Source organism: Spinacia oleracea, chromosome 2 (assembly GCF_020520425.1).
Source record: "Spinacia oleracea cultivar Varoflay chromosome 2, BTI_SOV_V1, whole genome shotgun sequence".
Classification (NCBI taxonomy): Eukaryota; Viridiplantae; Streptophyta; class Magnoliopsida; order Caryophyllales; family Amaranthaceae; genus Spinacia; species Spinacia oleracea.
Genome location: NC_079488.1, coordinates 77,045,046 through 77,068,544, shown reverse-complemented (window position 1 = coordinate 77,068,544; position 23,499 = coordinate 77,045,046). Strand labels below are relative to the sequence as shown.

At 37.0% G+C, this 23,499-nt stretch overlaps 2 protein-coding genes and 1 non-coding gene across 4 annotated transcripts; 1 reads left to right on the top strand and 2 right to left on the bottom strand.

Annotated features, from left to right (window-relative positions):
* Nucleotides 1-591: 591 nt before the first annotated feature.
* On the bottom strand, nt 592-972 carry LOC130467555 (uncharacterized). Its single transcript, XM_056836098.1, has one exon. It carries the CDS (start codon nt 970-972, stop codon nt 592-594), a length of 381 nt encoding a protein of 126 aa, XP_056692076.1.
* A 5,948-nt stretch (nt 973-6,920) lies between these two features.
* LOC110800911 (GDP-fucose transporter 1) lies at nt 6,921-15,562 on the top strand. 2 transcript variants are annotated; one of them, XM_056837072.1, is made up of 3 exons: nt 6,921-8,382; nt 8,878-9,147; nt 15,209-15,562. In XM_056837072.1, the coding sequence occupies exon 1, from the start codon at nt 7,284-7,286 to the stop codon at nt 8,313-8,315; it is 1,032 nt and encodes a 343-aa protein (XP_056693050.1). In that variant the 5' UTR covers nt 6,921-7,283; the 3' UTR covers nt 8,316-8,382; nt 8,878-9,147; nt 15,209-15,562. The 2 variants fall into 2 exon arrangements, with proteins under 2 accessions (XP_056693050.1, XP_021861928.1); XM_022006236.2 differs by lacking the exon at nt 8,878-9,147.
* Nucleotides 15,563-15,951: 389 nt separating this feature from the next.
* On the bottom strand, nt 15,952-16,024 carry TRNAK-CUU (transfer RNA lysine (anticodon CUU)). The gene has a single exon. It is a non-coding gene; the product is annotated as a tRNA-Lys (tRNA).
* Nucleotides 16,025-23,499: the final 7,475 nt, after the last annotated feature.

Sequence of the window (23,499 nt, the reverse complement as noted above, 5' to 3'; positions counted from 1 at the left end):
ATCGATTGATAATAAGATGAGTAATTCATCAAATGTATTTCGATTTTTCTAACAAATGCGCATGAGTACTTGTTAAGATTTATACAACCTATTTTAGGTAACATCCCCGCTTATATTAACGAAATGCCTATAATAGAAAGTTAACATGTTACCAGTCAAATTGGAACTTAATTAGTTTCTTAAAATTTAAAATGTTTATGTGTAAAACACTTATTAGAAAAACTAAATTTGTAAAATGGTTAATTCTATAATGTAATCACTCGAGTGATATCAACAAAATCAATACATAATACATCTGTTTCATTACACTTTCCGTTTTAGTTAGTTTTATAATGGTCTTTATATTGTGCATGAGCATAAATGAATACACAACATTTAGTTTTTTTTTTTTTTTTTGCAAGCAAGTTAAGATAGTATTAATCAATCACCACCAATTTACAACAATGATGGGGAGAGGAGAGAACTCCAACAAGCCCAAAAGAAACAAGAGGCTAAGAGCACCTAGCTTAGTACAACTGAACCACATAGATTACAAACTGTAAAACCAAACAAGATCACTGCTAGAGACCTTCTTGCCAATCAAATTCTGCACTATATGTCTAACACCCCCTGAATATCTTTAACTGTTTTCTGAATGGTAGGCACTTGCATTTGCCGGATGCCATAGTTTATGGATTTCCAAACATGATACACAATAGTCGCAACAGAGGGGTAAGTCACTCCCCTTCTGAATGCACTAGGTGCAGTTCTTTGTAACCACCTAAACAAAGCATTAGAGCCAGTTTTACAATGGGAAAATCCAATCCATTTCATTACTGCAGTACCACAGTCAACACTGTATTTACACCCAAAGTAAAGGTGATCCCCAGTTTCTGGATGAGCTCCACAAATTGGACAAACACAGTCAATAGTAATCTCCAATCTGTGTAGTCTGGTTCTAGTTTTTAGCTTGTCTAGTGTTGCCAACCACATGATGAACCTATGTTTAGGTATAGACTATCTATTCCATACATATATGTGCTAGTGAACTTTCTCTCCTTAAGCCATTGTTCAGATACTTATCTTTAATGGAGTATCTAGTTGCCATGAGCCATTGAGTATGGCCCTGCTGAATGAAATGGTTCTTAGCCTGACATATATACTTCACAACCTTGCTTGCAGAAGAAGAGGGAGTAAACTGAACCCAATTATTATCTTTAACATACAAGGCATGAACCCATCTCACCCATAGGTTGTCTTTTTCTGAGCAATGGCCTAGGACAGTTTGCCTACAGCTGCCTGATTCTAAACCATAAGGTTCCAAAACCCCAATCCACCCTGAATTTTGGTCCAACGCAACTTATCCCATGCAATAGATCCAGGCCTATTGTCATCATAGTTACCATGCCACAGAATTTTTTTGCAGATGGCATTGATCTTTTTTAGAACTGATTTGGGGAAAATAAAGATTTGTGCCCAATAGACACAAATACTCATTAGGAATTAATTGATTAGCTGCATTCTCCCAACAAAGGAGATGTTCCTTGAACACTAAATTTTGATTATGAGAACCATTTTGTCCATTTTAGCTTCACAGTCAATAGGTTTCAGCTTGCAAGTGCTCATAGGTACCCCTAAATATCTGAAGGGGATAGCTCCAATTTGGAACCCTGTGTGCCCTACAATCTCCTCCATGACAGTAGAACTAATCCCCCAACTATAAATTGAGGATTTGGCAACATTGACCTCCAAACCAATGGTATCAGCAAACACCTAGAACCCCTCCAACATTAGCTGAATCACATGCTCTTATCCTTTGCAGAATATGAGGAGATGATATGCAAAGCAAAGATGGTTTAGAGCTAGTCTTCTACATCTAGGGTGGTAACTGAAGTCAGGGAGTTCACTAACATTAAACATATCCCTGTTTAAATTTGATACAAAGGGTGAACAGGAGGGGAGATAAGAGGTCACCATTGTTAGGTTATGACAAATATAAACAATATATTTCATGCGAAAAAACCATAAAGCCAGGAATCCAAATTAATTGCCACATAGTCAATTAGCATAATTAGGATACATACAATGTGATGCGTGCCTTCCCTAGCTGCTCCTGAACCGAACAAGAACAAGTTTAGGACTCCAAATGTCGCCCCTCCGTAGATAGTCCACAGCACGTTCGGATCCGCCTTAGATTCAAGCAACTAGAATATTCTCTAAGGTATTATGTTTATTCGAAAAGCTTAATTATTAATTTAGGCAAATTATTAAATTCTTAATTGAACTTAATCTATGTGAATACTTATTGAATTGTTGTATATAAATTGTGATTATGAACCACGTAGTTATAGGGTGGAAATAACGGAATTAGAATTCTACTAGGATTTCAATAACTAAATCCATTAGGATTCTAGTTAAATTAAATCATTAGAATTTAATGTTTAATCAAACACCTAAGTGTTTCAGATTTAACAAATCATTCAATTTGAGTAGAATTAGGAAAACGATATTAAGAAAGGAATCCTAAACGACCAAGGATTTGGTCGTACGAAGCCTTGCAGCCACGCAGCCCACGAGGGGCGCTGGCTTGGCCCAAGCGATGGGCGCTGGTAGCTGGGCCTGCCTCACTCACTTGCGCGCTGGGCCTGCCTTGCTGCTCGCTTGTGCGCTGCTCGCCTTACAAATGTTCTTGCCACTATTAAGTCCAGATAACCAAGCATTGAAGTTCTATTTCACCAGAGATTGTTGTTGCAAATCACGGAGACCAGATTCGGGTGAGAGAATTTGATCTCCGAGAAATTGTTCAATGTTTGGGTGCAAAATTTTCGAAACAGAGTTGTCATCCAAAACCTCCATTGATGGTGCAGGGAGGTTTTGAGCTCATGCGCGAGTCACCGGCCGCGCCGTTACTGTAGTGTCCTTGTCCTCCTTTCCATTTCTGGGTTGGCTAGCTTGCTTGCGAGTCTTCCCATGGGGGTCGAGAGAGCCTCCATGAAACCTCTCTAGAGCTTTTTTATGGCATTAACATTTAGTTATTTACTTCTTCCATATTTAATTAAATTATACAGTTTGACCGATACGTAGTTTTAGAATAGTGAGTTGAATTTATTAAAACAAGATAAAAGTGGGGTAGTAAGTGAATTATTTATTGTAGTAAAAAGATGATGTGAGTAAGTGTACGAAACTCAAAGAAGGAGAAAAACATTAATTTAATTGGAGGTGTGGACCATGATAGCCAAAAAAGGAAAGGGTATACGGTCGATTATAGAAAGTGTATCATTTAGTTAAATACGGAGGGGGTACGAAGTTTAATTTTCATCTAACTTTCTCTTACTTTATTATTATTATTTTTTATTTCTTACACCCACCTTTTACACTCACTGACTTACTTTATACATATTTTATTATATACACTCATCTTTTAACATATTTTTTCTTTTTAGTCTTAATATATAGGCCTTGTTTGGCAATTAGCGGTTAGGTGTAATGGATTTGATTAGCAGTTTTGACTAGCTAATTGGATTAGTAGTTTTGACTAGCTGGTTGAATTAGCAGTTTTTATAAAAGTGTTTGGTAAAAAGCGGTTAGCGGTTAGTTGTTTGAGCATACAAATTACAAATAAGGACATGACATATTCTATTGTTTAATTTTAAATTACTAATTGTTAAAATGGATATTAATATATTTAATCATGTATATATGGTATATTTGTGTGTGTATATACTATCATGAAAATAATTAAACAACATTTTGCAAAAATAATTTGTAAATATATTTGTGCAAATAAATAACCAATATTAATATTTTACTAATATCTACTCCAATTAATAAAATTCCGAGATTAATTTTTATAGTTTGTAGATTAATTTTGCATTAAAGTTCACTTGAATTATTGTAATTCACCATTACTATGTTGAGATGCTAGTGAGAAAAGACAACTGCAAACACAAAAAATTTTAAAACATACTCCCTCCATTCCTTTTTGTTGTTCCCATTTCCTTTTTTGGCGTTTCTTTTTGTTGTTCCCCTACTGAATCTTTACTATTTTTGGCCATAGTTTTTTTTACCAATTTACCCTAAGATTCCCCACTATTTACCAAAAATACCCTAAGATTCTACCCTTTCCCACCCACTTTTACCCCACCCACCTTATTTAATTAATTTCCCATCCCCCATAACCCCACCCCACTACCCGTCACTTTCACTTCAACCCCCCTCCTCATTTCTCTCTCTCTCTCTTCATTATTTCTGATTTCTCTCTCTCTCTCTTCATTATTTCTGATTTCTCTCTCTCTCTCTTCATTATTTCTGATTTCTCTCTCTCTCTCTTCATTATTTCTGATTTCTCTCTTCGTTATTTCTGATTTCTCTCTCTCTCTCTCTTCATTATCTTACTATCCCTCTCTCTCTCTCTTCATTTTCTTGCTCTGTTTTTCACTCTCTCCTCCTAAAGATCTCCCTGTTCTTTCATACCGGGAGTGAGATCGCCGCCGCCACCACAACCAAACCTCCGCCGCCGCCACCACCGTCCGTTAAAGTTATAGAATACGGAAATATGGCTTTAGATGGTGAAATTCGACCATAAAAACTCTAGATCTAGAGTTTTTATGGTCGAATTTGACCTCTAAATCCTTAAAATCGTGAGTGATAGTAAGGATCAAGTGTTATTAATTATTATTTTGTATTTTTTCGTTGAATTTTCTGGGTTTATTTTGCTAGATTTTTTGGTTGATTGCTGTCGAATTTTTGGTGGTTTTTGTCGAATTTTTGGTGGTTTTTGTCGAATTTTCTGGGTGGTTTTTGTCGAATTTTCTGGGTGGTTTTTGTCGAATTTTGGCTGAATTATTGGGTTGATTTTTGGGTTAAATTTGGTCGATTTTGGTGGTTGATTTTGGGTTGAATTTGTGAGTATTTATGGGTTGAAATTGTTCGCATTTCTGGGTTGGATTTGGGTTGAATTTTGCTCGATTTTTGGTTGAATTTATTCGATTTTCTGGGTTGAATTTGTTCAAATTGGGTTGAATTTGTTGTTCGATTTTTGGTTAAATTTGCTCGATTTTCTGGGTTTAATTTGGGTTAAACTTGTTCGTATTTCTGGGTTTAATTTGGGTTGAATTCTGGGTTTATTTTTTAAAATTATTTATTCGATTTTCTGGGTTTGATTTTGGTTGAATTTGGGTTGAATTCTCGGTTGATTTTGGTTGAATTTGGGTTGATTGCTGTTGAATTTTTTGGGGGTTTTTGGTTGGATTTTCTTGATCTTTTTGTTGATTTTTCTGGTACGAATTTTCTGCAATTTTGTGGTTCGATTTTTCTGGTTCGAATTTAATCCTTTTTTGTTTGTTATTAATAATAAAATTTCTCCCATTTATCTTATTTATTTAATATTTTCTCTCTCCTTACCTTATTTTAAATATATAATCTCTTACACCCAATCATTATTCTTACACCCAATCATTACTCATATCCCAATACAAACCAAGATTCAGTTTTCTTAAACCACACCCAACATTCTTTAGGGGAACAACAAAAAGGAATGGAGGGAGTATTATTTTATTCTATTTATAATGTTATAAACAACTAACAATATAAAAGAAATTGTAATAAATTGTCTATTAAAAATAAACCAAATGCTTAAGAAATACGATGTCGATGTGTATACCTTTTACCTACCATCAAACTATGAGTAATATCATTTCGGACCTTTGTTATCTCGTTATTACTCAAACGACATGCCTCGTGCAAGAAATTACGCAATAGTCACTTGTATCTATTAAATCACATCTAAAATCGAAAAAACTAAATATAGAATATATAATTTTTTTAAAAAAAAATGGGAAAAAAACTAACTAAATCAAGGGAAAAATATAAGAAGATTAAAAAGAGGAGAAAATTAAACAATAATAAAATGCATTATTTTTTTTTTTTTTTAAAAAGGTTGAAGAGCTTAAAAAAAAGGAAAAAAAAGAGAGAAAAGTAAAATAAATCAAAGGATGAGCAAGAAAAATGAAAAATAAATACATAAGAGAAAAAATAAAAGTAAAATAAAGAAAAAAAACAAGAAGAAATTATAGAAGAGTAGATAAAATAAACAAGAACAAAAAATGGGAAAGAAAAAACAATTACAAGAAAATTAGTCTTCGGTCTACTATGGGGTGAGAGTGAGAGTGCAATTTGAGAGGTAGGTGTGAGTGAATGGGAAGACAGAGGATAAAATAGTAATTTAGATATTAAATGCTATCCTCTAACTCAAAAAGCTTCTCCAAACAACTTTTTTGGAATTAGCGGATTCATCTCAATCCTTTATCTCAATCCGCTAACTACCAAACACCTACATTAGAGGGTTAATCCTCTATTTTTGGTTTAAACCTCTAATTTGGTTCAATCCTCTATTTTTTTCTCAATACTCTAACAACCAAACACACCCATAATAATTGTAAATATCATTTCGAAACAAAAATAGTACTTCGTATAAGGATTTTTTTTTTAAAGATCGTATAAGGTACATTGTACACATCCCTTAGATAGTGAGATCTAACACAAGTAGATACTTATGATTAAATGTTTTTGCTTCCGAACTACATTTATTTCTGACATCAAAAATAATTTTACTGAATTTACATAGTGACATAATAATGTGAGTGGAAAATGTTGTTGAAAATAAGTGGGGGGAATTATCATCAAACTGATCACACGACAGAGCAATTACTATTAATAATTTCCTTTCTTTCTTTTTTTCAGCAATTATTAATAATAAAATTATTTTTCTTTTTATTTGAGAAACTACTAATAATAGATTCCTTATTCATTTTGATCATGTGTTCTGATTTTCCTCATATTAGTGGGTCCCACCTTACAACCATTTACTTTTCTCAAAATAACAATCTGCTGTCGGCCACTCAAAAACGACATGGCATCACGTCTGATTTATCCCAAACGACGACGTATAAAATTCTTCGATTGTAGTTGAAATCAACCCCTCCATAACCATCCTTCCATCAAAGCTACTCTCACTTCCCTCCAGTCTCGCTCTCTCTCTCTCTCCCCTCATCACCGACGTTGGATTGGCTGCCATTTTCAATCCTTTGAGGTTTTATTCATTTTCTCTCCTCTTTTTGAGCTTTTATGAATAAATATCTCATTTTGTTAGTCAGATTTGATTTTATTTTCAGAAATTAAGATCTACCCATTAATCATAATGTTGTTTCTTCTCAATTAGAGCAAGAATTACCAGCTGGGTCTTTCAAATTTTGTAGAAATTAGTGTTCTTTTCACCCATATTTTAGGTGAATTTTTTTGTGACAATGATTCCTATCAAATTGGAGGTTGCAAAGCAACAGTATGCTACTAGCAGTCTTGTAATTGGGTATGCTCTTTGTTCAAGTTTACTAGCTGTGATCAACAAGTATGCAATTACTCAATTTAATTACCCTGGATTGTTGACTGCTTTGCAATATTTAACCTCTGCTTTAGGGGTTTGGATTTTGGGGAAACTAGGGTTTTTGCATCATGATCCCTTTAATGTAGACATTGCCAAGAAATTTTTGCCTGCTGCATTTGTGTTCTTCCTTGCCATTTTCACAAACACGAACCTCCTTCGCCACGCCAATGTCGATACGTTTATCGTGTTTCGATCTTGTACTCCCCTGTTGGTTGCCCTTGCTGATACAACCTTTAGGAGGCAACCATTGCCATCTAAGCTGACTTTTGTGTCATTACTGGTGATTTTGGGTGGTGCTGTTGGTTATGTTGCTACTGATTCGGGGTTTACATTGACTGCTTACTCGTGGGCGGTTGTGTATTTGGTGACCATTACCACTGAGATGGTTTACATTAAGCATATGGTGACTAATCTTGGATTGAACACTTGGGGTTTCGTGTTCTATAACAATGTGTTGTCATTGATGATGGCGCCTGTGCTTTGGATCATCACAGGGGAGTATTCCGAGGTTTTCGATGCCTGGAATTCGAGTGGAGGGGATTGGTTCAATAGAACTGCGTTCTTTGCTGTTGCACTGTCCTGTGTGTTTGGGTTGTTGATTAGCTTCTTTGGGTTTGCTGCTAGAAAGGCAATTTCTGCTACTGCTTTCACTGTTACAGGGGTGGTGAATAAGTTTCTCACTGTGTCCATCAATGTGATAATCTGGGATAAGCATGCTAGCCCTTTCGGGTTGGTTTGCTTGCTCTTTACAATTGCTGGCGGCGTGTTCTACCAGCAATCGGTTACTGGCGCTCCATCACAGCGTGAGTCTGCCATTTCCAAGCAGAGTGATAATGACAGTGATGCTGAGAAGTTTATAAAGGATGAAGAGAAAGGCATCTCAGGCAAGATCTGAAGTGTATGATGTGGTTTTGTTGCTTCGTCATGAAAGAAGATGTCATACTCCGACTTTATTCTAAAAGGTCATACTCTCTACCATCACTGTTGGCTGAAGTAATGTTTTTTTTGTATGGACTAGGTTCATAGATGTTTATCATTTTAATGAAATTTGTTTTGTAGTTTTCTTTCGCTTATTGTGTTCAAGTAGTACTAGGCATAAACTTGGCAGTAAGCATGTCTATTTATTAGGTAGAGAACTTTGGTTACCACTCTTTGATCCCTAGAATCCCTAGAATGCCCAAGTAACCTAGAATTGTTATCAACCATCTCAAATCTATAGATTCGGAGAAATATTTTATATTTTATTATAAATGTGTCTCCTTGTGTGTTGATATGATGTCCTGTGTTTTATTATGCCTTCTCATGTGCACTATTATACGCTTTAAAATGGATTTCTAATTCGATGCTCAATTTTCTCAAGTAAATGGTTTCACTGGTTTGCCTGATTTTTTAGTCTTTGCAATGTTTGAGTTTTTGCAATGTTTTGCTTATTCCTTTACATTTTGTTTGGATAATAGGAGATGGAGAGAAAGAGCGGGAAGGGAAATGAAGGGGAGCAAGCTACCTTAATTGGATAAAAGATTGGATGTAGGAAGGGGAGGGAGAGGGATGGATCCATTTTCCCTCTCTTTATCCTCCAAAACTTTAGGGAAAATGGAGCTCACCTCTCCCCTCTTTTTCTTCCCCTCCCCTGCCTCCTCTTTCTATCCCCTTCATTTCCCTTTTATCTCGCTATCCAAACACACAGTTAATGATTTATTTGGTACACAATATTTAATGATGGCGAGGTAATGAATTAATGTTATATTTTTGTGAGAAAAGTTATATGCCGGTGTTCATACTAATGCTTGTTTTCCACTAAATACTCCATAAATAAGGTGGTATTGAGTCATAAACTCAATGGAAATTTGTGAAGTAAAATACATGTTTGGTGTGAAATTACATTGTCTTGGGGGCATCCGTATGGGACTCTTTTTTCAATTTACTATTACTACCACCTTATAAGCGTCCAGTAGACATGCTGTAAATGTTTTGCCCATTTCATAATTTATCAGTATCCTAAAGAAAGGGGAATCTATTCTGTCATTAAGTAGTGTCTGTACCTTCTGTGATCACTATTATTCGGTTGGCTTTAGAATTATTGTTAGAATCAGCCTTTTAGGTGATTCTTGAACTATGATTGTCTACAGACAATCACTGAATTTGAGAAACAGAAAGAAGGAAGAGAGAAAGAAGAAAAGAGATTGATGAAATAAGATTGTGATTCTCATTGAATGAATGATTATTACAGCATGATTCAGTATATATACAGCAGTAGTAATACGTGTTCAAGCCAATGGGAAGGCAGCATTCTGACACATCAGAATGAATACAATCTAACAGCATTAATACAAGTCTAACAGAATGCTAACTGATTCCTAGAATTAAGGGAGGCAGTTAAGCTGGATTCTTCTAGAAGACTTGAGCAGGTGTAGCTGATGTTGTAGGAGTATTGATGCGTGCTGCACTGCTTGCTGCATGATGTAAACAAGACAGCAGAAGGTTAGCTGTAGTGTAGGGAGTGTGATCACCAACACCCCCCCTCAAACTTGGGATGGGAGGAACATGTATCATCCCAAGTTTGGATGAAAGTATTCTGTGTTGAGGACTAGGTAGGATCTTAGTAAAGATATCAGCTAATTGATGCTGTGTTGGGAGATAACTTAGTTGTAGGAGACCTTCAAGAACCTTATCTCTGGTAAAGTGGCAATCAACTTCAATATGTTTAGTGCGTTCATGAAAGATGGGGTTCTTGGCAATGTGCAAAGCAGATTGATTGTCACAATTGAGCTGAACAGGTTGGAGGTCAGTAACACCCAACTCTTCTAAGAGCCTAACAATCCAAGAAACTTCACCAGCAGCTTGTGACATAGCTCGATATTCAGCTTCAGAGGAACTTTTGGAAATGGTGGATTGTTTCTTTGATTTCCAGCTAATAGGAGAATTTCCTAGTAAGAGAATATAGCCAGTAACAGACCTTCTTGTTGTGGGACAAGCAGCCCAATCAGAGTCTGAAAAAGCTTGTAAAGTAAGCTTGTCAGTAGCTCTTAAAAGAATTCCTTGACCAGCTGTATGATTAACATATCTCAGAGTGTGAGAGAGAGCATTAACATGTGGAATTCTGGGTGAATGCATGAATTGGCTCAATGACTGAACAGCAAAAGCCAAATCTGGTCTAGTGTGAGTGAGAAAGTTAAGCTTGCCAACAAGACATCTATAGAGTTCTGGATTGTCATAAAGATCACCATCAGTAGAAAGCTTAAGATTCAAGGGAAATGGAGTGACTGCTGGTTTGGTAATGTCAAGCTTACAATCTTGTAACAACTCCTTAGTATACTTCCTTTGAGTGAGAATATAGCCATCTGATGTGTGACAAACTTCAATACCAAGAAAGTAGTTGAGAAGCCCTAAATCCTTGATGCTAAAAGTTTGGTGTAGGTGTCTTTTTAACTCAGTAATGGTGTCCTCATTAGAACCTGTGATGATGATATCATCAACATAAACTGCCACCACTGTGATGTCTGTAGAATCATGCTTGATGAAGAGAGAATAGTCATTCTTTGACTGTTTAAAACCTTGAGTGGTAAGTTCATTTAAAAGTCTGGCAAACCATTGTCTGGATGCCTGTTTAAGACCATAAAGAGATTTGGTGAGCTTGCATACATGACCAACAGGAGCAGTAACACCTTCTGGGACTTTCATGTAAACTTCCTCTTCAAGAGTGCCATGTAGGAATGCATTATTGATGTCTAGCTGGAATAATTTCCAATGCTTACTGGCAGCAAGAGATATTAAGCATCTGATTGTGGACATTTTTACCACAGGAGAAAATGTTTCATGATAATCAATCCCAAATTTTTGGGTGAAACCTTTTGCAACCAACCTTGCCTTATATCTTTCAAGTGAACCATCAACATTTTTCTTGATTCTGTAAACCCATTTGCAGCCTATGGCTTTCTTGCCTTTGGGAAGAAGAACAAAATCCCAAGTGTGATTGTTGTTAAGGGCAGTAATCTCCTTTTCCATGGCTGTAACCCAATTTGTATCTGCAGCAGCTTCTGAATAAGAAGTAGGTTCAATAAGATCCATATGTGCAGCAATGAACACTTTGTGCTTAGCAGGCAAGCTATCATAAGCTACAATATTACACCAGTGTCTGGTAGCTGAAGGACAAACATAATCCTTGAGATGAGATGGTGGTTTAGTTTGTCTAGTGGATTTTCTAGGAGGGAGAATTGGAAATTCCAAGGATTGATTTGGTAGGGAAGAAGGAAAGACAGTAGAAGATATGAGATTAGGAGGAGGAGATGGAGAAAGAGAAGGTATAGAGGTGGGTGAGAGAGGAGGAGAGATTGCAGCAGAAGTAGTTGTAGAATCAGAAGAGTGAAAAGGTGGATTTGAATCAAAAACAGGAAGGGTGGACAAGTCAGTGAATTCTGTAGCCACTGGTAGGAAGAACTGATTTTTATAGGTGGTGGTTGGTGTTGGTGAAAAATGGAATGGAAAATGTTTTTCATGAAAAACAATGTCTCTAGATGTAACAATTTTATTTGTGGCTAGATTAAGAACTTTGTATGCCTTTTGATCTGATGGATATCCTATAAAAACACAGGGATCTGCTCTAGGATTGAATTTATTCCTGTTGATTTTGGGTGTTGTGATATAACAAAGACAGCCAAATACCCTGAGATGAGACAAATCAGGTTTGTTGTTAAAGAGTTTCTCAAAGGGTGTGCAGAAATTGATGCTTTTCAAGGGCATTCTATTGATGAGATATGTTGCAGTGAGAATGCACTCACTCCAGTATTTGTCAGGAAGTTGAGACTGAAATGACAAAGCTCTAGCTGTTTCAAGGAGATGTTTGTGTTTTCTCTCAACAACACCATTTTGTTGAGGGGTATAGCTGCAACTTTTCTGATGTAAAATCCCTTTAGTAAGAAATAAATCCTTCATTCCTCCTTCAATCAAATCAGGGGCATTATCTGATCTGATATGCTTAACTTGTAAAGCAAACTGAGTTTCAACATAATTTAGAAATTGATCCATAATTTTCAATGAGTCAGTTTTATTTCTCATAAGATGAGTCCATGTCATTCTGGTATAATCATCAACAATTGTTAAAAACTGATTACACCTAGAAGAGTCTAAAGTGGAGTAAGGTCCCCATACATCAATATGTAGTAATTCAAAAGCCTTAGTGGTCTTAATACAACTGGTTGTGAAGGGAAATCTAGTTTGCTTTGCTAATGGACAAATCTGACAAAATGATTCTGCTAAGCAGCCTGGAACATCAACTCCATTTAGACTTTTTATTTTCCCAAATGACATGTGGCCCAATCTAAGGTGCCATAACTTGGCTTCTTGAACAGCAGCTGATCCAGCAGTTGTAAGTGCATAGTTATTGTGAGGCAAGGTCTTGTGTGAGGCTAACAATTCATCATTTAATCTGTACAGTCCTTTATTTGACCTACCAAGCAGAATAAGCTTGCTCTTGGAAAGGTCCTGAAGAAAACAATCATTATTTGTAAAAGAAACAGAACAGCCAGCATCATAACACAATTTGGACACAGAGATTAGATTAAAATGGAACTCTGGAACATGTAACACATTTCTGAGTGTAATACCAGCATCTAGATGAATAATGCCTTTGTGTTTAACTGGCAATTCAGTTCCATCAGGAATGGTTATGGTATGTTGATTATCTTTCACAGTTTCAAATGAATCAAATAATGACAAGTCAGAACACATATGATCACTGGCACCACTATCTAGAATCCATGTTCTTTTAAAATTAGCAGTCAAGCAAAAATTACCTTTGTGAGAGGTTGTTGCTAATCCAAGTGAGTGAGAGCTAGAATTCTCAGCTTGGTTAGCAACCTGATTGGTGTTCAAATACTGCATCAAATGACTGTATTGTTCCTCAGTGAAAGTGGCATGAACTACTCCTTGTTCTTTCTCAGTTTGTGTATCTTTGGTAGGAAATTCATCCAATGAAGCTGCTGCTGCTACTCTTTTTCCTTTTCCTTTGAAATCTTTAGGATATCCATGTAGTTTCCAGCACTTATCAATGGTGTGATTCTTCATCTTGCAGTGATCACAGAACAAATTGTTCCTTGTTGAATTTCTGTACTGATTTATATTTCCTGCAGTTTGATATCCAGTACCAGAATTGTATTGACTAGATTGAGGTACATACTGAGGTTTATAAGGTTTGTGATCAAATCTTCTGGCATTGAAAGCAGTTGATTCTGAATGTGGTTGATTCTTGAGATCATGCAGCTCTTTCTGTTGCTCTCCTTGAAGTAAAAGGCCATAGGCTTTTGATATTGTAGGCAAGGGATTCATCATTAGGATAGTGCTCTTTGGATGTTCATACCTTTGATTTAATTTCATCAAAAATTGAATGAGTCTCTGATTTTGTTGAGTTTTGAGAAGTTGTTGTGTTAATGTACAACTACAACCAGTACAAACACATGTAGGTAGAGGTTCAAGTGCATCAAGTTGGTCCCAAAATAGCTTGATCTTCGTAAAGAAACTAGCAATTCCTTCATCTTCTCCTTGAGTCAACTCACTCAACTGCTGTTGAACAGAAAACAACTGTGGACCAGATTCTCTACAATATCTATCAGCCAGTTCTAGCCAAATTGCTCTTGCAGTCTTCAAGTACAAAACACTCCTTGCTATTTTAGGCTCAAGTGAGGCTAGCATCCAAGAAATCACCAAGTCATTGCATCTGCACCATAATCTGTAATTTGGAGAATTTGCTGCAGGTTGATTGAGAGTGCCATCTATGAAGCACAGTTTATTCCTTGCTGAAAGAGCAATCATCATAGATCGTTTCCAGTCATTGAAAAATTGTCCTTCAAATTCAATGCTCACTAATTTTGTGGCATTCAAATCACTGTTGCTTAGATAGTAAGCAGAATTAGGATTTAGTGTTTGATCTTGCTGATCTGCAGGCATTGTGGTTGAATTCTAAATTTTCTGGAAACAAAATCAACTGTAAAATTCAGATCAAAATCAAACGAACAATTGTAGCAGGATCAATCAGATCACTCGCTCTGATACCATGTTAGAATCAGCCTTTTAGGTGATTCTTGAACTATGATTGTCTACAGACAATCACTGAATTTGAGAAACAGAAAGAAGGAAGAGAGAAAGAAGAAAAGAGATTGATGAAATAAGATTGTGATTCTCATTGAATGAATGATTATTACAGCATGATTCAGTATATATACAGCAGTAGTAATACGTGTTCAAGCCAATGGGAAGGCAGCATTCCGACACATCAGAATGAATACAATCTAACAGCATTAATACAAGTCTAACAGAATGCTAACTGATTCCTAGAATTAAGGGAGGCAGTTAAGCTGGATTCTTCTAGAAGACTTGAGCAGGTGTAGCTGATGTTGTAGGAGTATTGATGCGTGCTGCACTGCTTGCTGCATGATGTAAACAAGACAGCAGAAGGTTAGCTGTAGTGTAGGGAGTGTGATCACCAACAATTATCTCAATTTGCCGAAAGCCATTATTTGTCAGCTCTTCAGACTCGTTTCTTCATATGAACTTTTGTTTTTACCGCTTCCTAATAGTGATGTGGTTGAGCTGCTGATTTCTGTGCATGATCTGATTGATGATCTATACTTCAATGAATCAGATGACAGAAGAAATTGTTTAAGAATGCATCTTACAGATCCTACCATAAATATTTATGTGTTGCATGACAGTAACTAAAATAGTGAGGGATATGTAGATCTGTGCAGGCAATAAGACATACTCTGTGTGTGACCTTATATAACATCTATGCAGGCGGTAATATGTAATCTTCTCGGCTTAAACTGTGAAAAGGTCATAGCTATTTCCCGTTTGTCAAGTCATATATGTCGTGGCTGCAATCATACAATTCGGCATTTGCGCATTGCGCCTAGGCATACTGCGGTGTTTTTTCTAATGTTGTTATGAACAGAGTCATCTTTGCATAGCTTAGCAGTTATTCATGTACTTGGAATGCTGATGTTATCTTATGAATTGAATGTTGTACCAAAATCTGAAGTAAACAAGATGAGTACCCATCTTTACCTTGGATAGCTGATTTCTTGTAGTATAAACATCACCTCTGCAGAAAGCTATTGCAGTGTCCAACTTTTGGGCTGATTTCCTTTACTGTTTCAAGGCTAATGGTCTAGCGATTACTGAAAGAGTTAAGATAACCTCAAAGCTAAGGAAGAAAAACAAGTGGCTTGAGATTGTTGTTAACAAGGATTTTCGTTCTTAATGTTTCCCCTAACAGCTAGACTATTCTGATTTAATACAGTTGAGAAAACTATGTCATCAGCCCGCCCTTTGATTTCGAGTTTACAGTCAGTTAAAATGTATTACGATTGCGCTGTTCCATGGTGCTGTGATTCTTGTTAATAAATCTATCTTGAACGATCACTAGATTCACCTCTATTAAACATGGAATTTCTAGGCCTGAAAAAATTGAGATCATAGTAAAGAGCAAAAGGAAAAAATGCAGAATAAAATTTGAGGCACGATGGAGAAAAACATTACGCCCACCGTGGGGCTCGAACCCACGACCACAAGGTTAAGAGCCTTGCGCTCTACCAACTGAGCTAGACGGGCACTTGTCTGCTACTGCAATGTACAGAAACATTTTGCTTTATTATTGTTCCAAAGTTATTTATACAGAGTGATCATAATTCTGGCTCCCTATTTAAGAAAAAAAAATCCTACCACCTTTAAAATTCAAAGAATGGTATTTTTCTATTCATCAAATAATGAAGTGACAGATCCACCCTCATTTTCCTTCACGTTTCCATTTTGTCTTTATTCTTACAGATAATATAATCGCCTCTTTATTAGATTTCACCACGTGTCTTGATTCTTTTTCTCGCCCTTACTCACAAGATCCGATCCTCTCTTTGCTTTGCCTGATATTTCCTCTCCTTCCATTTGAGAACCCTACCTCTCATCTCTCCTCTCCTCCACTCCCTTAACTTTTCTCTCTCCTTTCAATATCCTTAGATCATCAACTAAACGTCGTCAGCCACCTGGATCTCTCGCTTGGTACTCTCGTTATCTATCTCTATTTCTGTTTCAATTCCGTAACAGTGACAAGTAAATTGAGGCAAAAGAGGGGAGAGCCCCGTACAAGAAATACAAATTTAAGTGACTAGCCGTGGCAAAAACTACTCATATCATGTACTCATGGGGGGTATATTAGTGATGTGATGTCATGGGAGCATTAAAATACACTACACTTTGCTCTTGGACAACACCTACACTAGCAAGACTATCAGATACTCTATTTTTTTCACGACAACAATGGATGAGTCGAACTATCCACCTCGAAGAGTTGATCAAGCTATGACAATTATTTAAGAACATTAATTTAAATTTGGTTATCCATATGTTAATTATCGACTTTATGGTGCCTCCTAAAATAGAAAGCCTCACCTTGATCTTAACTCTCAAGTTATTTTATCTAATATGTGAAACTATTTTACACAACATTCAGGGCCGCCTATTAGGTTGTGCAAACATCCAATAGCACACGGCCCCATAATCTCCGGAGGCCTCAACATTCTTGAAATCCAAATAAAGTGAAAATTATTTAAGACTTAAATGCAATTTGGCAGAGTTGGTAGACTACCTTTATAAGGAATGATTGAAAGCTCCGAGATCAAATCTTTTACAGCATGAACAATGGTGAGGTTTCCCCACAATCATGTATAAAGTTACTCCATATCTCTACTATATCATTTTTCGCTATCTTAAGTTATTATTACGAGTCACTGATTTTTATTGTTCTACAATGGTGAGGTTATCCACCACTCTCAAATGACAAAATAAGTCCAAAAGTAGGTGATAAGTGTCACTTTCTGCTTGGACCACAAGAAATTCTACTTAATTGCTTCCCATTGAAACATGGCTCTTAGGTTGAGGTTGTCAGTGACCCGACATTCACTAGAGCTCCATCCATTGGACAAGCTAAGAGTCACCATCTACAATGATGAGCTTACTAACAAAGAGGAGAGAGAATGTTGCGAGTAACCACAAACGATTGTTACCTACTGTAACAATCCAGAAATTCTAAAATTGAAAATAAGGAATTATAGTGTTATTTAAAATGACGGTGGCGGAAACACCGTCTTGTAGGATTGTAACTACTATAATAAAGAAGAGGTTTAAACACTAAATTGTCAAACCAATAAAATAAAATAAAAAGTAATTAAAATAAATATCTCAAATGAGGCAAAACATAATGTCAAAACCAAAATAGAAAGTTTAAAGTAAAATAAACTCTCCGTAGAAAACAAGTAAAGAAAGGCAATAGAGTAGGAATTGCTCTAAATGCACTTATATGCAACTAATCTAAGCTAATATGTGCACACAAAAAATCCTAGATGTCCCATATAGATGTGCTAATTACTAGCACATCCGAAGATTGTATCAAAGAGCGAATTGAAAGACTGTATATATTCATCATTTCGCTGTTTGATATCATCCACAACAATAGTGATTTTGTCAGGTTGTATTTATTGATGACCTTTTTTGAGGCATAGTCCACAATAAAATTTAGTGTGGACCAGGTCCATTTAAAAATTAGTGTATTTTGAACGGGTCATTTGCTACCTACTACCTCCGTTTCTGAAAGTTCTTTACGCTTTGGAAAATGTGTCCAAAGTATAAAAACTTTGACCGTAAATTCTCACTATTATATACATCAAAATGTTACATGTAAGATCTTGTCAGATTGGTCTCGGTATGTATTTTCAGAATATTAAATTTTTATAACTTTTTCACATACGAAATTGGATATATTAGTAGTTAAATATTACATTGGAGTTCGTGCAAATAGTAACTGTAAAGATCTTTTTGAAACGGAGGAAGTATAAATTACAATACAAATCTTTATAATTAAATTTTGATCGACCATATGATTTTATTTTTGAATTCCTCACATTTTCCCAAGCTTAATGGTAGAGTCCAAGCAAGAAAAGCTAATGAAAGATACAAAAATTATACATTAATTCCACAAATAATCAAGGTTGGTAAAATCACAACATTAATCCGTAATAAAAATGTACGTAAACATAATAAACCAAATGGATAAAACCATGCAAAATATAGGCACTCACTAAATGTCTTAAACTAACTTCGAAGATTCTTTAACCCTATTTAATTGATTTAATTATTACCTGGTTGACTCAAACTACTAAAATATACAATCACTGTATAAAATTTATCATTTTGGAATTCAAGTTACAATATTGTACGGGTCGAACCAAAATCTAACAAGTGTATCCGGTTCCATAAGTTTGTTTTTTTATGGCCTTTTAATATTTCCCATGAAATTTATAAAATACATACTTGTTAATTAAGTTATTAATAGTCGGAAATTAGTAGAGTAGATTACAAAAACTAGAAACAAATGTTCGTAAAAGGAATAGCTTGGTATTGTCAGCTGAAAAAACGGTTGATTAGCATCTTTCTATAAGGAAAAAAAGCAAATCTTGGTTCTCGAAATCGAGTTTTCCTCCATTTATCGAAGTCTAACTAGGTTGAGTGGGTTAATCCATCATCACATGTAATAATGTATACATTATGATACCTGTTCCGGGGTTGAAACGATGGAAGGAGCGTCCTTGATGTCTTGAGTTCCGATCACGTACGGTGCCTGCAAGATGAACTCCGGGCCAAGGGGGGGTCCCCGAGGCGGAGCCTCCGACGCTCAAGTCAGTACAATTGATGTATAAAATGAGGTGTTTAGGGGAGAGAGAGTAGGGTGGCTTCTCTAGGGTTAGAGAATGGCCCCTTTACCTTGCCCTTTGAGGGGTATATATAGTGCCTTTGTTGGGCCTTTGAGGCCTTGTAAGGGATATTGGGCTTGAGTGGATTTTATTGGCTTTTAGGTTAAAATGGTGGGCCCATTTTAACACCTCAACAAATGCCCCCCAGACCCAATTCTATTTGAAAAATGGGTTGGGTTTTGATTTTGATCACTTCCAAGTGAAAGTCGATTTCAGCTCAGAATTTTAACCTCGGCTCGGATTGTAACATCGGTTCGAGTTGTAATCTCGGCTCGGGTTTTACCTTCGGATTTTTACCTTCGGCTCGGTTTTGTCCTTCGGATTTTTACCTTCGGCTCGGTTTTGTCCTTCGGATTTTTACCTTCGGCTCGGTTTTGTCCTTCGGATTTTTACCTTCGGCTCGGTTTTATCCTTCGGTTTTTTACCTTCGGCTCGGTTTTATCCTTCGGATTTTTACCTTCGGCTCGGTTTTGTCCTTCGGATTTTTACCTTCGGCTCGGTTTTATCCTTCGGATTTTACCTTCAGCTCGGACTGCAACATCGATTCGAGTTGTAATCTCGGAGCGATTTTTCACCTCGCTCTTCAAATCCGGAGATCTGTTTAAGAACGTGCTTCTAAAATCGGCTCGGATTGTAACATCGGTTCGAGTTGTAATCTCGGAGCGGTTTTTTTTTTTACCTTCGGCTCGGATTGTAACATCGATTCGAGTTGTAATCTTTGAGCGATTTTTAACCTCGTTCTTCAAATCCGGAGATTTGTTTAAGAACGTGCTTCTAAAATCGGCTCGGATTGTAACATCGGTTCGAGTTGTAATCTCGAAGCGGTTTTTTTACTTCGGCTCGGATTGTAACGTCGATTAGAGTTGTAATCTCGGAGCGATTTTTAACCTCGCTCTTCAAATCCGAAGATCTATTTAAGAACGTGCTTCTAAAATCGCCTCGGATTGTAACATCGGTTCGAGTTGTAATCTCGGAGCGATTTCTTTACTTCGGCTCGGATTGTAACGTCGATTCGAGTTGTAATCTCGGAGCGATTTTTAACCTCGTTCTTCAAATCCGGAGATTTGTTTAAGAACGTGCTTCTAAAATCGGCTCGGATTGTAACATCGGTTCGAGTTGTAATCTCGGAGCGGCTTTTTTCCTTCGGCTCGGATTGTAACATCGATTCGAGTTGTAATCTTTGAGCGATTTTTAACCTCGTTCTTCAAATCAGGAGATCTGTTTAAGAACGTGCTTCTAAAATCGGCTCGGATTGTAACATCTGTTCGAGTTGTAATCTCGGAGCGGTTTTTTTACTTCGGCTCAGATTGTAACGTCGATTCGAGTTGTAATCTCGGAGCGATTTTTAACCTCGCTCTTCAAATCCGAAGATCTATTTAAGAACATGCTTCTAAAATCGGCTCGGATTGTAACATCGGTTCGAGTTGTAATCTCGGAGCGGTTTCTTTACCTCGGCTTGGATTGTAACCTCGATTCGAGTTGTAATCTCGGAGCGATTTTTAACCTCGTTCTTCAAATCCGGAGATCTGTTCAAGAACGTGCTTCTAAAATCGGCTCGGATTGTAACATCGGTTCGAGTTGTAATCTCGGAGCGATTTCTTTACTTCGGCTCGGATTGTAACGTCGATTCGAGTTGTAATCTCGGAGCGATTTTTAACCTCGCTCTTCAAATCCGAAGATCTGTTCAAGAACGTGCTTCTAAAATCGGCTCGGATTGTAACATCGGTTCGAGTTGTAATCTCGGAGCGATTTCTTTACTTCGGCTCGGATTGTAACGTCGATTCGAGTTGTAATCTCGGAGCGATTTTTAACCTCGCTCTTCAAATCCGAAGATCTGTTCAAGAACGTGCTTCTAAAATCGGCTCGGATTGTAACATCGGTTCGAGTTGTAATCTCGGAGCGATTTCTTTACTTCGGCTCGGATTGTAACGTCGATTCGAGTTGTAATCTCGGAGCGATTTTTAACCTCGCTCTTCAAATCCAAAGATCTGTTCAAGAACGTGCTTCTAAAATCGGCTCGGATTGTAACATCGGTTCGAGTTGTAATCTCGGAGCGGCTTTTTACCTTCGGATCGGTTTTATCCTTCGGATTTTTACCTTCGGCTCGGATTTATCCTTCGGATTTTTACCTTCGGCTCGGTTTTATCCTTCGGATTTTTACCTTCGGATCGGTTTTATCCTTCGGATTTTTACCTTCGGCTCGGTTTTATCCTTCGGATTTTTACCTTCGGAAGTGATGTAGTGCCATCATGCCAATGTATGCTGTTGTTACCAATCGTGCAAGGTGATTGTGGGCTCAGTTGAGTCTGAGTTGTGGAAACTTGCTTTATTTCCAAATTCATAACTTTCACGCGTGAGCTGTTACTGGCTCCAAAAATCTTTACTCAAGCAAAATGAATCCTCTTTATTCTGAAAATGAGTTTGCAGATCTGGGAGAGTGGGAAAGCATCTTTACTTGGCCTTGAGGCTACTGGGCCACCAAAATGTAGTAACGATCTGTAGCAACAATTTGTAGCAACATTATTTGTCACCACACTACCCATTATAACGTAATTTGTTGACAAACAGTAATTTTTGGTCGGCTATTTCAGATTTCCGGCCATTTTTGCGGTTGAACATAATAGTATGAAAATGTGGATTTTCATGGGTTATTGCTCTCGATCCCCACAGACGGCGCTAAATTGTTCCGGGGTTGAAACGATGGAAGGAGCGTCCTTGATGTCTTGAGTTCCGATCACGTACGGTGCCTGCAAGATGAACTCCGGGCCAAGGGGGGGTCCCCGAGGCGGAGCCTCCGACGCTCAAGTCAGTACAATTGATGTATAAAATGAGGTGTTTAGGGGAGAGAGAGTAGGGTGGCTTCTCTAGGGTTAGAGAATGGCCCCTTTACCTTGCCCTTTGAGGGGTATATATAGTGCCTTTGTTGGGCCTTTGAGGCCTTGTAAGGGATATTGGGCTTGAGTGGATTTTATTGGCTTTTAGGTTAAAATGGTGGGCCCATTTTAACACCCCAACAATACCAATTATGTCTTAGTCTAGTGGTTAATACTGAGGGCATGTGTACGATAGGTCTCAGATTCGAATCCCCTCCCTCGTTTGTAATTTATTATTGCCCTTGTGGCTCATTTGCACGAAAAAAAATGTATGATAGTTAGGCATACAGGTAGGGATGTTTTCCAAAAAAACTGTCCCTCATTTTTCTTATATTACGTAATTTTTTCGCCCATTTTTTTTATGTAAACGTATTGTTGCTTTAATAAAACCACTAAATATGGAATATTCGTTAATTTTGTTTAGGAAAAAAAACCATGTTAGCCATGTAATACAATAAGTATTTAAAGTTTCTAATATTATTATTTATATGTCACGTCAAACAATATTTAAATAGTTTAGTATCATAAGAACTGAATAAAGTTTAACACGTAAAGATTGAATCATATTTAAATTTTAATAATTTTTTTTAAAAAATTATATATATGGGTCTGTGAGTCGGATCTGGACCGAATCTGGATCTTTAATTCTTGGACCCAGATCCAAACCCAGACCCGCGCCCATTAAACAAAGACCCAGACCCGACCCAGATCCACATGATCTAATTTTTTTTGGACCCAGATCCTTATAAATGGACCGGGTCCGAGTCGGATCTTAGACCCATTACCATCCCTACATACAGGTACTGAGATACATAGTACAAATTTATGCATGACTAGAATGGGCACGTGGTGGGATGTATAAGCTCACATGTTGGGGCATGCTTGCCTCGCATCCTAACGGGGAAAGTTGTGTCAGACTCGTGTCTTTATTTCATAAATGAGGCTCATGCACAACTTGTCCTATATGTTGTGTCAGGCCGGATTGTGTCGTAGTAGGGTCCCTTACTAATTTAAAGATTTTTTCATTAAATTCTTAAAAAATAAGTGTGTCCCGACGTATATGTCGGATTGTCGGCCAATCGTTCTCGTACCAAATTTCTAAAATGATGCTCTTTCACAACCTTTTACCAATCGATGTGTCGGGTTTACAATTGTCTTGTGCTGAACCAATTTCTAGCTTGTTGGGCTCGGGCAGCCCGTGTACTGGCTCGGCACATGCCCAATTCTATGCATATAACTGTCACTTGATAGTACCAGTTGCTGATGAAGCACTACAAAATAATTATTTTGTATAGATGGACAATTTTATCTCTAAATAGTTCAAATCTGTTTCAAAATGATGATTAGAGACGAATTTGAGACGGAAATAGGGCGCCAATATAGAGGGAATCTCAAAAATTTTGAGACGGAA